The sequence below is a fragment of the Chiloscyllium plagiosum genome, unplaced genomic scaffold (assembly GCF_037043375.1).
Source record: "Chiloscyllium plagiosum isolate Xiang-an unplaced genomic scaffold, Cpla_swu_hap1 HiC_scaffold_31, whole genome shotgun sequence".
Taxonomy (NCBI): Eukaryota; Metazoa; Chordata; class Chondrichthyes; order Orectolobiformes; family Hemiscylliidae; genus Chiloscyllium; species Chiloscyllium plagiosum.
This window is the reverse complement of record NW_028270169.1, coordinates 29174130-29187856: the sequence shown is the minus strand read 5'-3', so window position 1 is coordinate 29187856 and position 13727 is coordinate 29174130. Positions and strand designations below refer to the sequence as shown.

General features: G+C 37.1%; 1 protein-coding gene across 1 annotated transcript in view; it reads left to right on the top strand.

Moving 5' to 3' along the window:
• The window catches only part of prpf8 (pre-mRNA processing factor 8), a 52936-nt gene extending 39595 nt beyond the window's left edge, over positions 1-13341 (top strand). The window contains exons 31-42 of the mRNA XM_043718513.2: positions 22-213; positions 549-786; positions 971-1099; positions 1434-1547; positions 2397-2570; positions 4867-5060; positions 5373-5612; positions 7302-7443; positions 10621-10761; positions 11092-11231; positions 12017-12219; positions 12899-13341. Of these exons, the coding sequence (XP_043574448.2) occupies positions 22-213; positions 549-786; positions 971-1099; positions 1434-1547; positions 2397-2570; positions 4867-5060; positions 5373-5612; positions 7302-7443; positions 10621-10761; positions 11092-11231; positions 12017-12219; positions 12899-13053 (2062 nt within the window). The 3' untranslated portion in view covers positions 13054-13341. The remainder of the gene's footprint in view (positions 1-21; positions 214-548; positions 787-970; positions 1100-1433; positions 1548-2396; positions 2571-4866; positions 5061-5372; positions 5613-7301; positions 7444-10620; positions 10762-11091; positions 11232-12016; positions 12220-12898) is intronic.
• The last annotated feature ends 386 nt before the right edge of the window (positions 13342-13727 follow it).

Below are 13727 nucleotides of genomic sequence, written 5' to 3'. Positions count from 1 at the left end.
TATCTCTTCTGATTTTAAAAGAGATGTGATGGATAGCACTACTACTCAAAAATACTGGATAGATATTCAGTTGCGCTGGGGTGACTATGATTCTCATGATATTGAGAGATACGCCAGAGCCAAGTTCTTGGACTATACAACAGATAACATGAGTATCTACCCTTCACCTACTGGTGTATTGATTGCTATTGATCTGGCCTATAATTTGCATAGGTAAGTATACTAATAGGCTTGAAGCCAATCTTGCTGAATTTATAATGTACTCCAGCCAACAAATACATAATTCTTTCATTTTACTCATTATAACTTGGTTGCCCAAACATAGTTTGTACTGTATTCATTTTTTATGCAAGCAAAAAAATTCTTGGATAGGAATGTGAGCAGCCCTTTTCTGTGTACATTTAGTGTATACTGTCTGTATCCTATTTCAATTAGCTGCACCATATTGCAACAAACATCAAATTCATTAGAACTTGCATGGAAGTTCTTGCATGTCCTGCCATCTCTTTTTGAAAATTTGCTGATATTACTTTTACTTCACTTTGCAGTGCTTATGGTAACTGGTTTCCAGGTGCCAAACCATTGATCCAGCAGGCAATGGCAAAGATCATGAAGGCTAACCCTGCCTTGTACGTGTTGAGAGAGCGTATTCGAAAAGGTTTACAGCTATATTCTTCTGAGCCAACTGAGCCTTATCTATCCTCACAAAATTATGGTGAACTCTTTTCCAACCAAATAATTTGGTTTGTGGATGATACAAATGTGTACCGTGTCACCATTCATAAGGTAAAAAATACTGACAATAAAACTTTATTGGAAAGTCTCCAATAGCTATGTTTGACTATTTAATTCTAGAAGCTGAAACTTCTTTCTAAAGAAGATTGAGTTAATGTGTTTCTAATTGTTAACTGTTTTTTCTGTTATACTATTTTGCTTAACTTAATCTGTCATCAATACGTTCTTTCCTTAGACATTTGAAGGCAACTTGACGACAAAACCAATAAATGGAGCCATTTTTATTTTCAACCCCAGGACAGGACAGTTGTTCCTTAAAATTATCCACACCTCAGTTTGGGCTGGGCAGAAGCGTTTGGGCCAGGTAATATTCAGATGCACTTTTTCCCAATCTGTGTAGCAAACCAAAAGCATCAACAATAAAAAAAATTGTGGATCGTACACATTTTAATATTTTAGTTTAACTTTGAAAATAGTGTAGCAATGTCATTTGTTTCAGTCCCATTTGATCAAGGAAAAAGGAAACAATGAATAAAAACAATTTTGTGATGGGAATGTCAGAACTTTGCAAACTGGTATAAGTGTAAAATCACTTTCACATGGACCAGTATCTAAATATTTTTTTATATTAGAGTTATTACTTTAAACTTTAGTTTTATATTTTGAATGTGCAAATAATAATCAGTTCTTGTATTCAGCTAGCAAAATGGAAAACTGCTGAAGAAGTGGCTGCCTTGATCCGATCACTTCCAGTTGAAGAGCAGCCTAAACAGATCATTGTTACAAGGAAGGGCATGTTAGATCCATTGGAAGTGAGTAAACCTTGTTTGCATTTGGGGATAACTTGCTTTAAAATTTGAAGTGGAATAGAAATCAGAAGTTTGTAATGAGCTGCATTTAGAACTGGTATTTAAAATGAGGGGTGAACTAAACATTGCCATGCCTAAGCAGTATACATAAATACAGGTCTTGTGAAAAGATGTCTATATAAATTTAAATAGCCATGTTTATGACCATTACCACTGCTAGGTGGAGCTCTATGTGATGGTGTGCATTTGTGTAAAATTGGAGCATATCTTTTAAAATCTCATCCAGCAGTAAGGTACCATTGATCAAACAAGTCATCTAATACTTGGTTTGACGTACAAATGACCTATGTAGCTCAGAGTCACACTAGTTGTTAGAAGTAAGAATACTGTAGAATACCACACACTCATGAGCAGACTGAAAAACAGTTCTCCTTGCGAATCTAAATACTTTTGGTGTAATGAATCATTTATCATGCTGTAGCATTTATTGTTTATCAATTGTGATGGCTGTTTACTACTAACACGGGTTTCCAAGTATTATAAAGGCTGATTGCAACTACATAGACAGAAACAGATCATGGCAGGCATTTTAAATGACAGTATCCTAACTCCTGCATTGGGAACACAATCTGAAATTAAATACCAGTTTGATGCCAACAGCCTAACTGAGTGATGCTTTAGGCAAAAGGAGTCCAAGAAACCTATGGACAATATAATCCTTAACCTTGGTGGAACGTGTATTTGCCTTGTTACATTCTGTTTTGTATTTTTAAATAATTTGGAAAAACTTTGGTAGCAATCTTTGTACTCTGTCAAAATTAATTTTTAAGTGGGCATTTTTACTTGTTTTAGGTTCATTTGCTGGATTTCCCTAACATTGTCATCAAAGGATCTGAGCTGCAATTGCCATTCCAGGCTTGTCTGAAAGTGGAGAAGTTTGGTGATTTGATTTTAAAGGCAACTGAGCCCCAGATGGTTTTATTTAACCTGTATGATGATTGGTTGAAGACCATTTCCTCCTATACTGTAAGTAAAATTATGCTTTTTTTTAGTGGGAAGTAAAAATCATGCATACATCAGTGATGATGACGCTCAATTGTTTTACACCTTTCATCCTCTTCCAAAATACTCTATTGCATGTTACAACTTGGGTCAGCACAGTAGCTCAGTGGTTAGCACTGGTGCCTCACAGCGCCAGCGACCCGGGTTTGTTTCCAGCCTCGGGTGACTGGCTGTGTGGAGTTTGTACGTTCTCCCCGTGTCTGCATGGGTTTCCTCCGGGTGCTCCGGTTTTCTCCCACAGTCGAAAAGGTGTGCAGGTAGTCAGGGTTAAATACAGGGTAGGGGAATGGATGGGTTACTCTTCACAGGTTTGGTGTGGACTTACTGGGCCATAGGGCCTGTTTCCACATTGTAGGGATTCTAATTCTAAAAGACTTGTGCTAGGGAATTTAAAATATTCTCCAACTCTGAAACTTCTTTTTAGTACCATTCTATATTGACTACAGTTAATTTATGCAGAGCATGAGAATAATTCATTCAGCCTTCAGGGTCATAAGGAAATTTTACAAATCTACTGAATTTCTGTCATTTTTGAAAAATGCAGTATGCTAAACCTAGCATTTTAAACCCTATATTTTACGGACCAAAATAACTTGGGTGGGGGGAGATCTGATTTCTACAAATCTACCGATTAGCTTGTTAGCATCTTAAAATCCAGAATGAATGCTTGACTTCTTAATATAAGTATTAATCCTACTTTTGCAGTGAAGTCAGGGACAAAATGCTTTATATTTTAAGATTATTTGCTATGGTGGACTTTTGAAAGAAGCTTGGGTCTATTTTAATGTAATTGTATATCCAGTCTGATGATCTGTATATTTTCCATTGTTGAGTGCTTCTGTTTTTTTTTATCGACTTGGCTGTTCATCAGTTCCTTAACTATGCATTCGGATTCAGTGAATTAGATTGAATGAAGATGGCTGTTTAGAAGTCTGCAAACTTGTGACTTTTTTTTAACGAACAAAGCCTCTTTTAAATTTGCAGCATTTCTTTAATTGGGCTAGTATTACATATCTATGTCTTGAGTGTTTGATCTACTGTCACTGAAGTGGTATTACCTTTGTTTGCATGTTTCTCAGATATCACCTTGGCATCCAGTTTAAAAGCATTGCTTTCTTGCACCTGTACAACATTACTGTATATCTCTGCCAAAATCTTGAGGCTAAGCAATTCACGTGGTTGGCCATCACTACACTTTATTCTGAGCCCTGCAGTCTGTATTCTCTCAATGGCTTGCCACAAGTACATCATTATTATTTTCTGTAAATATCACAGTTGTCAGTGTAATTATTTCACAATTCTCGCTGTCACTTTCAGAAGATTGTATGAATTCATCTCATTCAAATTTAGCCTTGCATAGCTTAATGAGCCTCCCCTCCCATCCTACTTGACAACAGGTTACTCCTCGTCTTCCCGCTACTTTTTCTACTTGTTTCCTTTTCACTATATCGTCTTGTCCTTTGGTGTTCCCTCAATTCTGCAATTACCTTGCAAAGCCTTTTTCTATGCTGCCCAATCGTCCTCCCTCTTTCCATTTATTCAAGGTCCACTGTTTTTCAAAATATGCAAATCACAGCAGAAATATAAGTTAGAGCTTCACCACCTTGCGATTTGAAGCATATTTTAGCAGAGTTATTAAAATGCAACAGAAATTGGTAACTGTTAAGCTACTATTTTAATCAGCAGAACTAGATAAACAGCTCTTGTGGCACAGTTAACCACAGATACTATAAAAGGTAATGAGTAGAACTGTTTTATTTATCTAAGCGGGTTATCTGATCTGGGGTGCAAACGCCATGACCATAAAAACACATTCTGTCAACTTAAACACAGAGAGACCTTGATTGTACATTTGCAAGAGTCCAAGCTTAACAGCTGCTATATGAGTATACAGGTATTGTTCTGATTGGATAGTTTACCATCACAGAGCATTGGGAGCACAAAAGGAAAAAGTAGAGCTTGCAGGAAGAAATTGGAACATCATTACAAAATGTAATTGTTAATCAACAAGACGTGAGGGGGTGAAGTGAATCGTATACAAACATGCCAAAAGTTATGACTTAAAACTGTAATTACCAGGCCTTCCTTCTGTGGAAATAGCAGGTCAGTGTAATTCGGTGACCGCCACGTGATGGTTATCAATGGGGAAGCCAGAAGAAATTGCAAACACTTTTACAGATGCAAAACATTTAATTCAGTGAATTTCAAAAACCAACATATAAGCTTTTTCCCTTCTTTCCCCCTACTGGTGTGTTTGTAGGCATTCTCTCGTCTGATTTTAATTCTTCGAGCACTACATGTGAACAATGATCGTGCAAAAGTCATCCTGAAACCAGACAAAACCACGATAACAGAGCCTCATCACATCTGGCCAACTCTGACTGATGAAGAATGGATAAAAGTGGAAGTGCAGTTGAAAGACCTTATTCTAGCTGACTATGGCAAGAAAAACAAGTGAGTGACTATGGCAGTGCAAGTGAAAGGGAACCTTGCTAATGTTTCTCAGTACATTTTTATTATCTTGTTGAAATCACAGCAGATGCATGTGCTTTGAAGCTTCTCAAAATAATTCTTTGTTAAATTGATGAGCAAACTTACAGAATCAGTGGTCTGTTTGAATGATATTTTAGAATTTTCAAGGTCAGTTGCAATCAAACTTAGTTATTGACTAAACAGTTTGTTCTGTTTTATTTCCACTGACAGCAACCAGTTCTTGTTAATAATGAGCCATATTGTATTTAAGTTTACCTGTTATTTTTATTCAAGTGTGAACGTAGCATCTTTGACTCAATCTGAGATTCGTGACATTATTTTGGGTATGGAGATCTCGGCACCTTCACAACAGAGGCAACAAATTGCTGAAATTGAAAAGCAAACCAAAGAGCAGTCTCAGTTGACAGCCACCCAGACGCGCACTGTAAATAAGCACGGTGATGAAATCATCACTTCAACAACCAGTAACTATGAGACTCAAACCTTCTCATCCAAAACTGAATGGAGAGTCAGGTATGATTTCTTTTAGCATTAACATATTGGGATGAACTGGGAAGTTAAACTTGGAACATAAATTACAACTCATTTACTGATTAGTGTTTTTTGTAGTCATCAGTGATTTGGGAATGACATCTAAAATATTTGATTTATTGAAAATTAACTAAGTTTATATGTCACTATCTGAAATAATGAAGTTCAATACTCTTTTAAGATTTCAGGTTGCAATATACCCTCTTTTTGAAGTTGCATTAAGGGTTCCAAATTGTAATGAAGCAAGTTTAATTAGAGATGAGGCACTCAAGATTATAATGTGCAGATAACTTGAGATAATGGTGTAGAACCAGGTGTGAATGAACCATGATCTTCAGTGCACCTTGCAATCAGGTTTTGTGGTGTGTAAATATAGATAACATTGACAAGTCTGCCCAAAATTAGAAGTACTTGCAGCATAATATTTGTAAAACTCCCCATCACAAATAATAATATTTTTATATATAATTCTTTAGAATATTGTAAGAAACAATGCTATAACATAATTTCTCTTCTTTGCATTTGTTGCCTATTAACATAAGTAATACTTCTTTCTTCATTGATTGGATGAGGTGGTTGGATGGGATAGGTAGTGAAGCTAGAGTCTTCTAGTTTAAAGCATAAACTGCAGCTCATTATTGTATCTCACGATGATGATAAGCTAAAACAAGAAAAGAACTTGTTTCCACATCACAGATTACATTTCAAAATGTTTCTTTGTTTTAAAATGCCTGTGAGTTCACAGGATGTGGGCATTGCTGGCTAGACCAGCATTTATTGCTCATCCCTCATTACTCAGGGCAATTAAGAATTTACCAAATTTCTCTGGGTCGGGGTCATTTGTCAGCTAGATTGAGTAAGGATAGCAATTGTTTTTCTCTGAAGGTGTTGGTGAACCAGCTGGGTTTTTACAACAATTGACAAGATCGTCACCATTAGGCTAGCTTTTTAATTCCAGACTTCACTGGATTTAAATTTCACCATCTGCCTTGCTGAGATTTGAAACCATGTCCCCCAGAACCTGAGGTTCTGGATTATTGATCCAGGAACATTACTGATGCCTCTCCTTATTGACCATACCATATCAGCTACTGATAAGTTAGCCACAACCATCAGGTTCACCGGTAAATATAAATGGAGAAAATCTTGATGGCCTTTTAGTAATGTTGGAAAATACTATTTGTAAATATTGAGAGTAAACATTTAAAACATAGTGTTTGGAGATTGGGGTTTGACAGTGCATATTCTTACCACTAGGTGAAGTGTACACTGTGATTTAGAACTGTATTCACTGTTGCTGGGCCAAAGTCCAGGAAGTCCCTTCCTAACAGCACTGTGTGTACCTACTCTTCAAGATCTACAGCAGTTCAAGGAGGCAACTCAACACCACTTTCGCAGGGCAGTTACAGATGGCAATAAATGCTAGCCTAGCCAGCAATGCCCACATCCCATGAATGAATTTTAAAAATGTGAAGTGATGTTAGCTATGATTTGAATTGAAGAGGCCAATATATAAAGTATTGGTACAATCAGTTGATATAATCTGATCATGAACTTTTGGACCCATTGCAGTAGACAGAACTGTTGAAGTGAAAACTTCTGCAGTCAAAGGATTACTGAATGGTAGATCAGCTCATGCTTCCCTTAATTTGTTTTCTTTATTCTGCACAGAGCAATATCTGCGGCCAACCTTCACCTACGTACCAATCATATCTATGTTTCCTCTGATGACATCAAAGAGACTGGTTATACTTATATTCTGCCGAAGAATGTGCTGAAGAAATTTATTTGCATTTCAGATTTGAGAGCACAGGTAAATTCCCCTATTAAGCCAACAATTGGTGCATATTCAGATCACATCGCTGTGGGTCTGGAGAGGCGCATAAGGCAACTGGATAAAAACAGTTGATTTCTTTTCCCTATACCAGAGAGATTTCCACAACATAATTTGTTTTCTTGTTATCATTACTAAGAATAGCTTACAATTCCGTATTCCATTAAATTCAAAGTAGAATCAAAGTCATAGAATCCCTACAGTGTGGAAGCAGGCCATTCGTCCCATCGAGTCCACGCTAACCCTGCCACAGCAAATACTGCAGCTGCCATGCACTAGCCTGGACTTCTGGATAACTAGTCCAGTTATATCACCACTACACCAATCTCTCGAATAAATTAGGTGTCTCTTAATGATTTGAAGAGTTTTGGAGAATTTTTGAAAAATAATTGGTGCCAACTCACCAATTTGTACCACAGTCTACAATATCAGAAAATATAGATAGCATGAACTTGAAAGTTTCTGGCTTTCAATCCTTGAACTATCACTTTGAATTGTGTTGATTGAAAATTAGCATTTTTTTGTTAACTAGTATGAATGGGAATTTACCTTAAATCTAAAGCTGAAAATTATTATTTAATGACCTAAATTTAATTTTATTGGTTACTAATTGTCTGTAACAGCCATAACAAAGAATAAATATTAACATCTACATGATAAGTTTCAGTTAGGAAATTTTCCAACTCTCAAATTATGATGCATGGCTCTCTGCATATTACCGAACAAAACATTACCTGAGTAATGAATCAAAATGTGTGGCTCTGGAAAAGCACAACAGGTCAGGCAGCATCCAGGAAGCAGGAGTGGAGAAGGACATGGAAGATATAGAATGTGAGGGAATAGATGGTGACATCTTGAAAAATGTCCATAATACAGAGGATGGCTTAAAACGCATAAAAGTGGATAGATCCCAGGACCTGATCAGGTGTACCCAAGAGCTCTGTAGGAAGATAGGGAAGTGATTACGGGGCCCATTGCTGAGATATTTGGATCATCGATAGTCACAGGTGAGGTGCCAGAAAACTGGAGGTTGGCTAACATAGTGCCACTATTTAAGAAAGACGGTAAGGAAAAAGTCAGGAAACCATAGACTGATGAGCCTTACATCGGTGATGGGCAAATTATTGGAGGGAATCCTGAGGGACCAGATTTACAGGGATTTGGAAAGGCAAGGACTGATCAGGGATAGTCATCATGGCTTTTTGTGTGGGAAATCATGTCACATGAACTTGATTGAGTTTTTTGAAGAAGTAATTGGATTGATGAGGGCACAGTGGTGGATGTGATCTATATAGACTTCAGTAAAATGTTCGACAAGGTTCCTCATGGTAGACTGGTTAGCAAGGTTAAATCACATCGAATACATGGAGGGCTAGCCATTTTGATACCAAACTGGCTTGAAGTTAGAAGACAGAGGATGTTGGTGGAGTGTTGCTTTTCAGACCAGTGACCATGGAGTGCCACGTGGATTGGTGCTGGGGCCACTGAGTTTTGTTATTTTTTCTAAATGATTTGGATATGAACATAGGAGGTACAGTTAGTAAGTTTGCGGATGACCTAGAATTGGAGGTGTTGAGCCTACTGAAGAAGGTTACCTCAGATTACAATGGGATCTTGATTAGATGGGCCAAATGGGCTGAAGAGTGGCAGATGGAGTTTAATTTAGATAAATGTGAGGTACTGCATTTTGGGAAAGGCAAATCAGAGCAGGGCTCGTGCATTTAATGGTAAGGTCCTGGGGAGTGTTGCTGAACAGAGGCCTTGGTGTGCAGGTTTATAGTTCCTTGAAAGTGGAGTTGCAGGTAGATGGGATAGTGAAGGAGGTATTTGGTATGCTTTCCTGTATTGGACAGAGCATTGGTCATAGGCGTTGGAAGGTCATGATACGGCTGTATAGGACATTGATTAGGCCATTTTTGTAATATTGATTGCAGTTCTGGTCTCCTTCCTATTGGAAGGATGTTGTGAAACTTGAAAGAGTTCAGAAAAGCTTGACAAGATATTGCCAGGGTTGGAGGATTTGAGCTACAAGGAGAAGCTGAACAGGCTGGGGCTCTTTTTCCTGGAGATTTGGAGACTGAGGGAGTGACCTTATAGACGTTTATAAAATCATGAGGGGCATGGATAGAATAAACAGCAAAGGTCTTTTCCCTGGGGCACCGGAGTCCAGAATTAGAGGGCATAGATTTAGGGTGAGAGGGAAAAAATTTAAAAGGGTCCTAAGGAACAACTTTTGGTGCGTGTATGGAATGAGCTGCCAGAGGAAGTGGTGGAGACTGGTACAATTACATTTTAAAGGCATCTGGATGGGTATATGAATAGGAAGAGTTTAGAGGGATATGGGCCAAGTTCTGGCAAATGGAACTAGATTAGGTTAGGATATCTGGTCAGTGGTCATCATGGACGAGCGGGTATGCTTATCTCTATGACTCTACGACTCTAAGCCTTTTATCAGGAATGACACATTCCTGATGAAGGGCTGATGCCTGAAACATTGATTCTCCTGCTCCTTAGATGCTGCATGACCTGCTGTCCTTTTCCAGCGCTACAGTTTTCAACATTGATCTCTGGCATCTGCAGTCCTCACTTTCTTCATTACATGAATAATACCAATTAATTAAATCAAACAGATGTCAATCTTTTAGATATTTTCATATTGCATTTCCAAGTCACAATACACACTAGTTTTCTTCCCATTTCCCTGGAAGCAATGGCCCACTCTTGGAATGAGTATCGTAGCATCTCATGCAGTAGTAGATAGTTTAATCAATGACAAAGCATTGCATCTAAAGTCCAGTCCTGAGAAGTGTGCAATCCACCTCAGTTCACTGAGTAGTGGTTATAATTTGGATTTGGACTCTTTTTCTCATGTCCTCTCAACACAGTTTGGAAATACTGTGTTAATTGTAGTATTGTCACCTATGACCAAATGAATTCAATTCAGTGCAGTTATCCACTACCCAATGAAGGGAGTTGTTTGCATATGTACTTTTACACCTGGACTAAATACAATGTTTACAGAGTGCAGCTAGAAACTCTTTGTGCCACAGTTAATTAAATAATTTTGTGCTCCTTGTTAGAAAATGGATGAGGAAAGTTTAGTTGAGGTATTGATTTGAAATTTGTAGACTGCAGTAAAAATGTTTTCTTTTGTAGATTGCAGGATATCTGTATGGTGTGAGTCCTCCAGATAACCCTCAAGTGAAGGAAATCAGATGTATTGTGATGGTGCCACAATGGGGAACCCATCAGACTGTGCATTTGCCTAACCAGCTGCCACAACATGAATATTTGAAGGTATAGATTACCACTGCTTTATAAATATCATGGAAATGATGTATTCAGCATGAATTCTGTATACTTTCACCACCTCATTTTTAATACGATATGCTGTGTGAAGTGTATGGTAAATTATTCACCTTGCAAATCAGAAATTTCAGCTGCATACAAGTTTAATGCTTTTGTTCATATTCCTGAAATGTGCAGGATTTTATCAGTGTAGAAATACGTTTTAAGTAATTGGTCTTTGTTTTTAATTTTATTAGAGGCAGCAATATATTTTACCTTTTAGGATTCTTGGTATTGCACTTTATTCATGTTAATATTAATATGAAATTATTTCTTAAGGAAATGGAACCTCTTGGTTGGATTCACACTCAACCCAATGAGTCTCCTCAGTTGTCACCTCAAGATGTCACCACCCATGCTAAAATAATGGCTGACAATCCATCTTGGGATGGAGAAAAGACTATCATCATAACATGCAGGTAAAAAGGCTAACTCTTCCTGGTCAATTTAAATGTCTTGGTACATACCGGTAGGATTTCTTATGTATCTGGATTCAAAACTTGCAATTGACAAGTAATAGAATTTGGCAAAATATCTTCCCAGCTGTGCTCCACAAGGAACTCTTTTCTGCAATGTTCTACAGCAATTAGTCTTTCCCAGAACAAAATTTTAACTTACTTTTTTCAAATGTTCCTTTATAATGTGCAGTGATATAGATATTAGCAAATTCGATGGCATTTTCTGTATTATTTGAAGTGACTGAAATGGGTGAAACTGTTTGTTATTATGTTTACAACTTAATCAGGTAGAGTAGAGTGCTTTCATGTATTTAGTTTAGTTCATAAAGAAAATGAACAATTTAAATTAATAAAATTGTAATTGTACAAGTAATAATTTAAAAATCTATGCCAAGAATGTATTGAATGCTGTTGCCCATAACTAAAGTAAGCTTAATCCTTTCACTAGCATGGCATTTACATCTTAACACATTACACATTTCAACTAAATATTATACTTCTATTTTCACTTTTTATTTTGACTCCAGTTTTTGAGTTTAGATGGAATTTCTTAAAATGTAGCAAAATGTGAAGAATTAATAATTAACAAATAAACATTCCTAAAATTCAACAATATACAAAGATTGGTAATGGTCAGGGAAGAGAACTTGTCAGCGAAAAGGTTAGAATGTAAGATGACAATGACAGTTGAGAACACTTCCCAGGCATTTATCCGGTAGGTAATATATAATTGATATTTTATTCAGCTTTACTCCAGGTTCATGCACACTGACAGCATACAAGCTTACTCCAAGTGGATATGAATGGGGCAGACAGAACACAGACAAAGGAAACAATCCAAAGGGATATCTGCCTTCCCATTATGAAAGAGTTCAGATGTTGTTATCAGATAGATTCCTTGGCTTCTTCATGGTCCCTGGCCAGAGCTCCTGGAATTACAATTTCATGGGTAAGAATATTTCTATCCTTTTTTAAATACCCAAGTTGCATTGCACCAATGTTGGGCAGCTGTGCCAAATTTAAGCTCAGTATATTAACATTGATCTCTATTTGCATGTTATTGTAATTATTTAAAAACAATGTTCATTAGTCAGGCCATTCTGCCTATCATCTTTTCTGATACTAGAATATAGTACCATAGACTGTACCATCCACTTGTATTTAATGTTGGCAATGTTAAGCCTCAACTAGAAAGAAGGCTTTGTTCAATCTAGTCCTCACATATATGCAGTTCCAGGGAAGGTTAAGTCTCAGGTCAGTGTTCCTCTGCTAACTTGCAGTATATCTGAGGTCATTGGCTTGAATTTGAACTGGGAACTAAAGATAAGGTTTCCTGCTTTAGTTAGCTTACATTTTCTCACGAAGGCTGTTGTTTTTATTGTGCTATTGAGACTTGTTTCCTAGGATCCCGAACTCGTTTTGTTTGTGGGAAGTTTAAATGCTCTTTATGAAGTATATAAATTGAAATAAACCTACTTAGGATGAGTAGTCCAAAGCTTCATGATCTTTTTTACATTCTCATCACTCAAAGAAGAGAATGATTTTCCTCTGTAATTCCTCACCAAGCTTTTCACTTTTGATACCTCTTTAAGTAGTCTCCTAGCTTAAATATTTAACTTTTTTATTAGGTGTTCGCCACGATCCCAACATGAAATATGAGCTGCATTTGGCCAATCCTAAAGAGTTCTACCATGAAGTTCACAGACCATCTCATTTCTTAAACTTTGCTTCGCTTCAAGAGGGCGAGATCTACAATGCAGACAGAGAGGACATGTACTCTTAGAAAATCAAGAGAAATTTACAATGGAACTTCTGTACTGTTGATATTCAACAAATGAATTTAAGTTCAGTTTATGGTCTCTGTTAAATTCCAGATTTTGTTCGTAGAATATGTTAACTCCAAAATTTGTGATATGTGAAACATAATAGCTTTATGTTTAAAAATTGCTTGAAACTATGGTATGTATACATGAGCTGAAAGTTTTAAATGCGCTAGTACTTCTGTAATTTTCTGTGTGCAGTGATGTCTACACTGTAGAAGAGATTAAAGTTTAAATAATTTTTTAACCTACATGGAGTTTGTTTTGTGAGGTTTAGAATTCAATGAGGTGGTGAACATATTATGAACACAACTGGCTGGAAACTGACCCTCAAAATGTTGGTGAGGCCATTTGTGGAATATTGCATGCAATTCTGGTCTTCTTCCTATCAGAAGGATGTTGTGAAACTTGAAAAGGTTCAGAAAAGATTTACAAGGATGTTGCCTGGGTTGGAGGATTTGGGCTATAGGGAGAAGTTGAATAGGCTGGGGAAGTTTTCCCTGGAGCATCAGAGGCTGAGGGATGACCTGATAGAGGCTTATAAAATCATGAAGGGCAAGGATAGGGTAAATAGACAAGATCTTTTCCCTGGAGTGGGGGAGTCCAGAACTAGAGAGCATAGGTTTATGATGAGAAA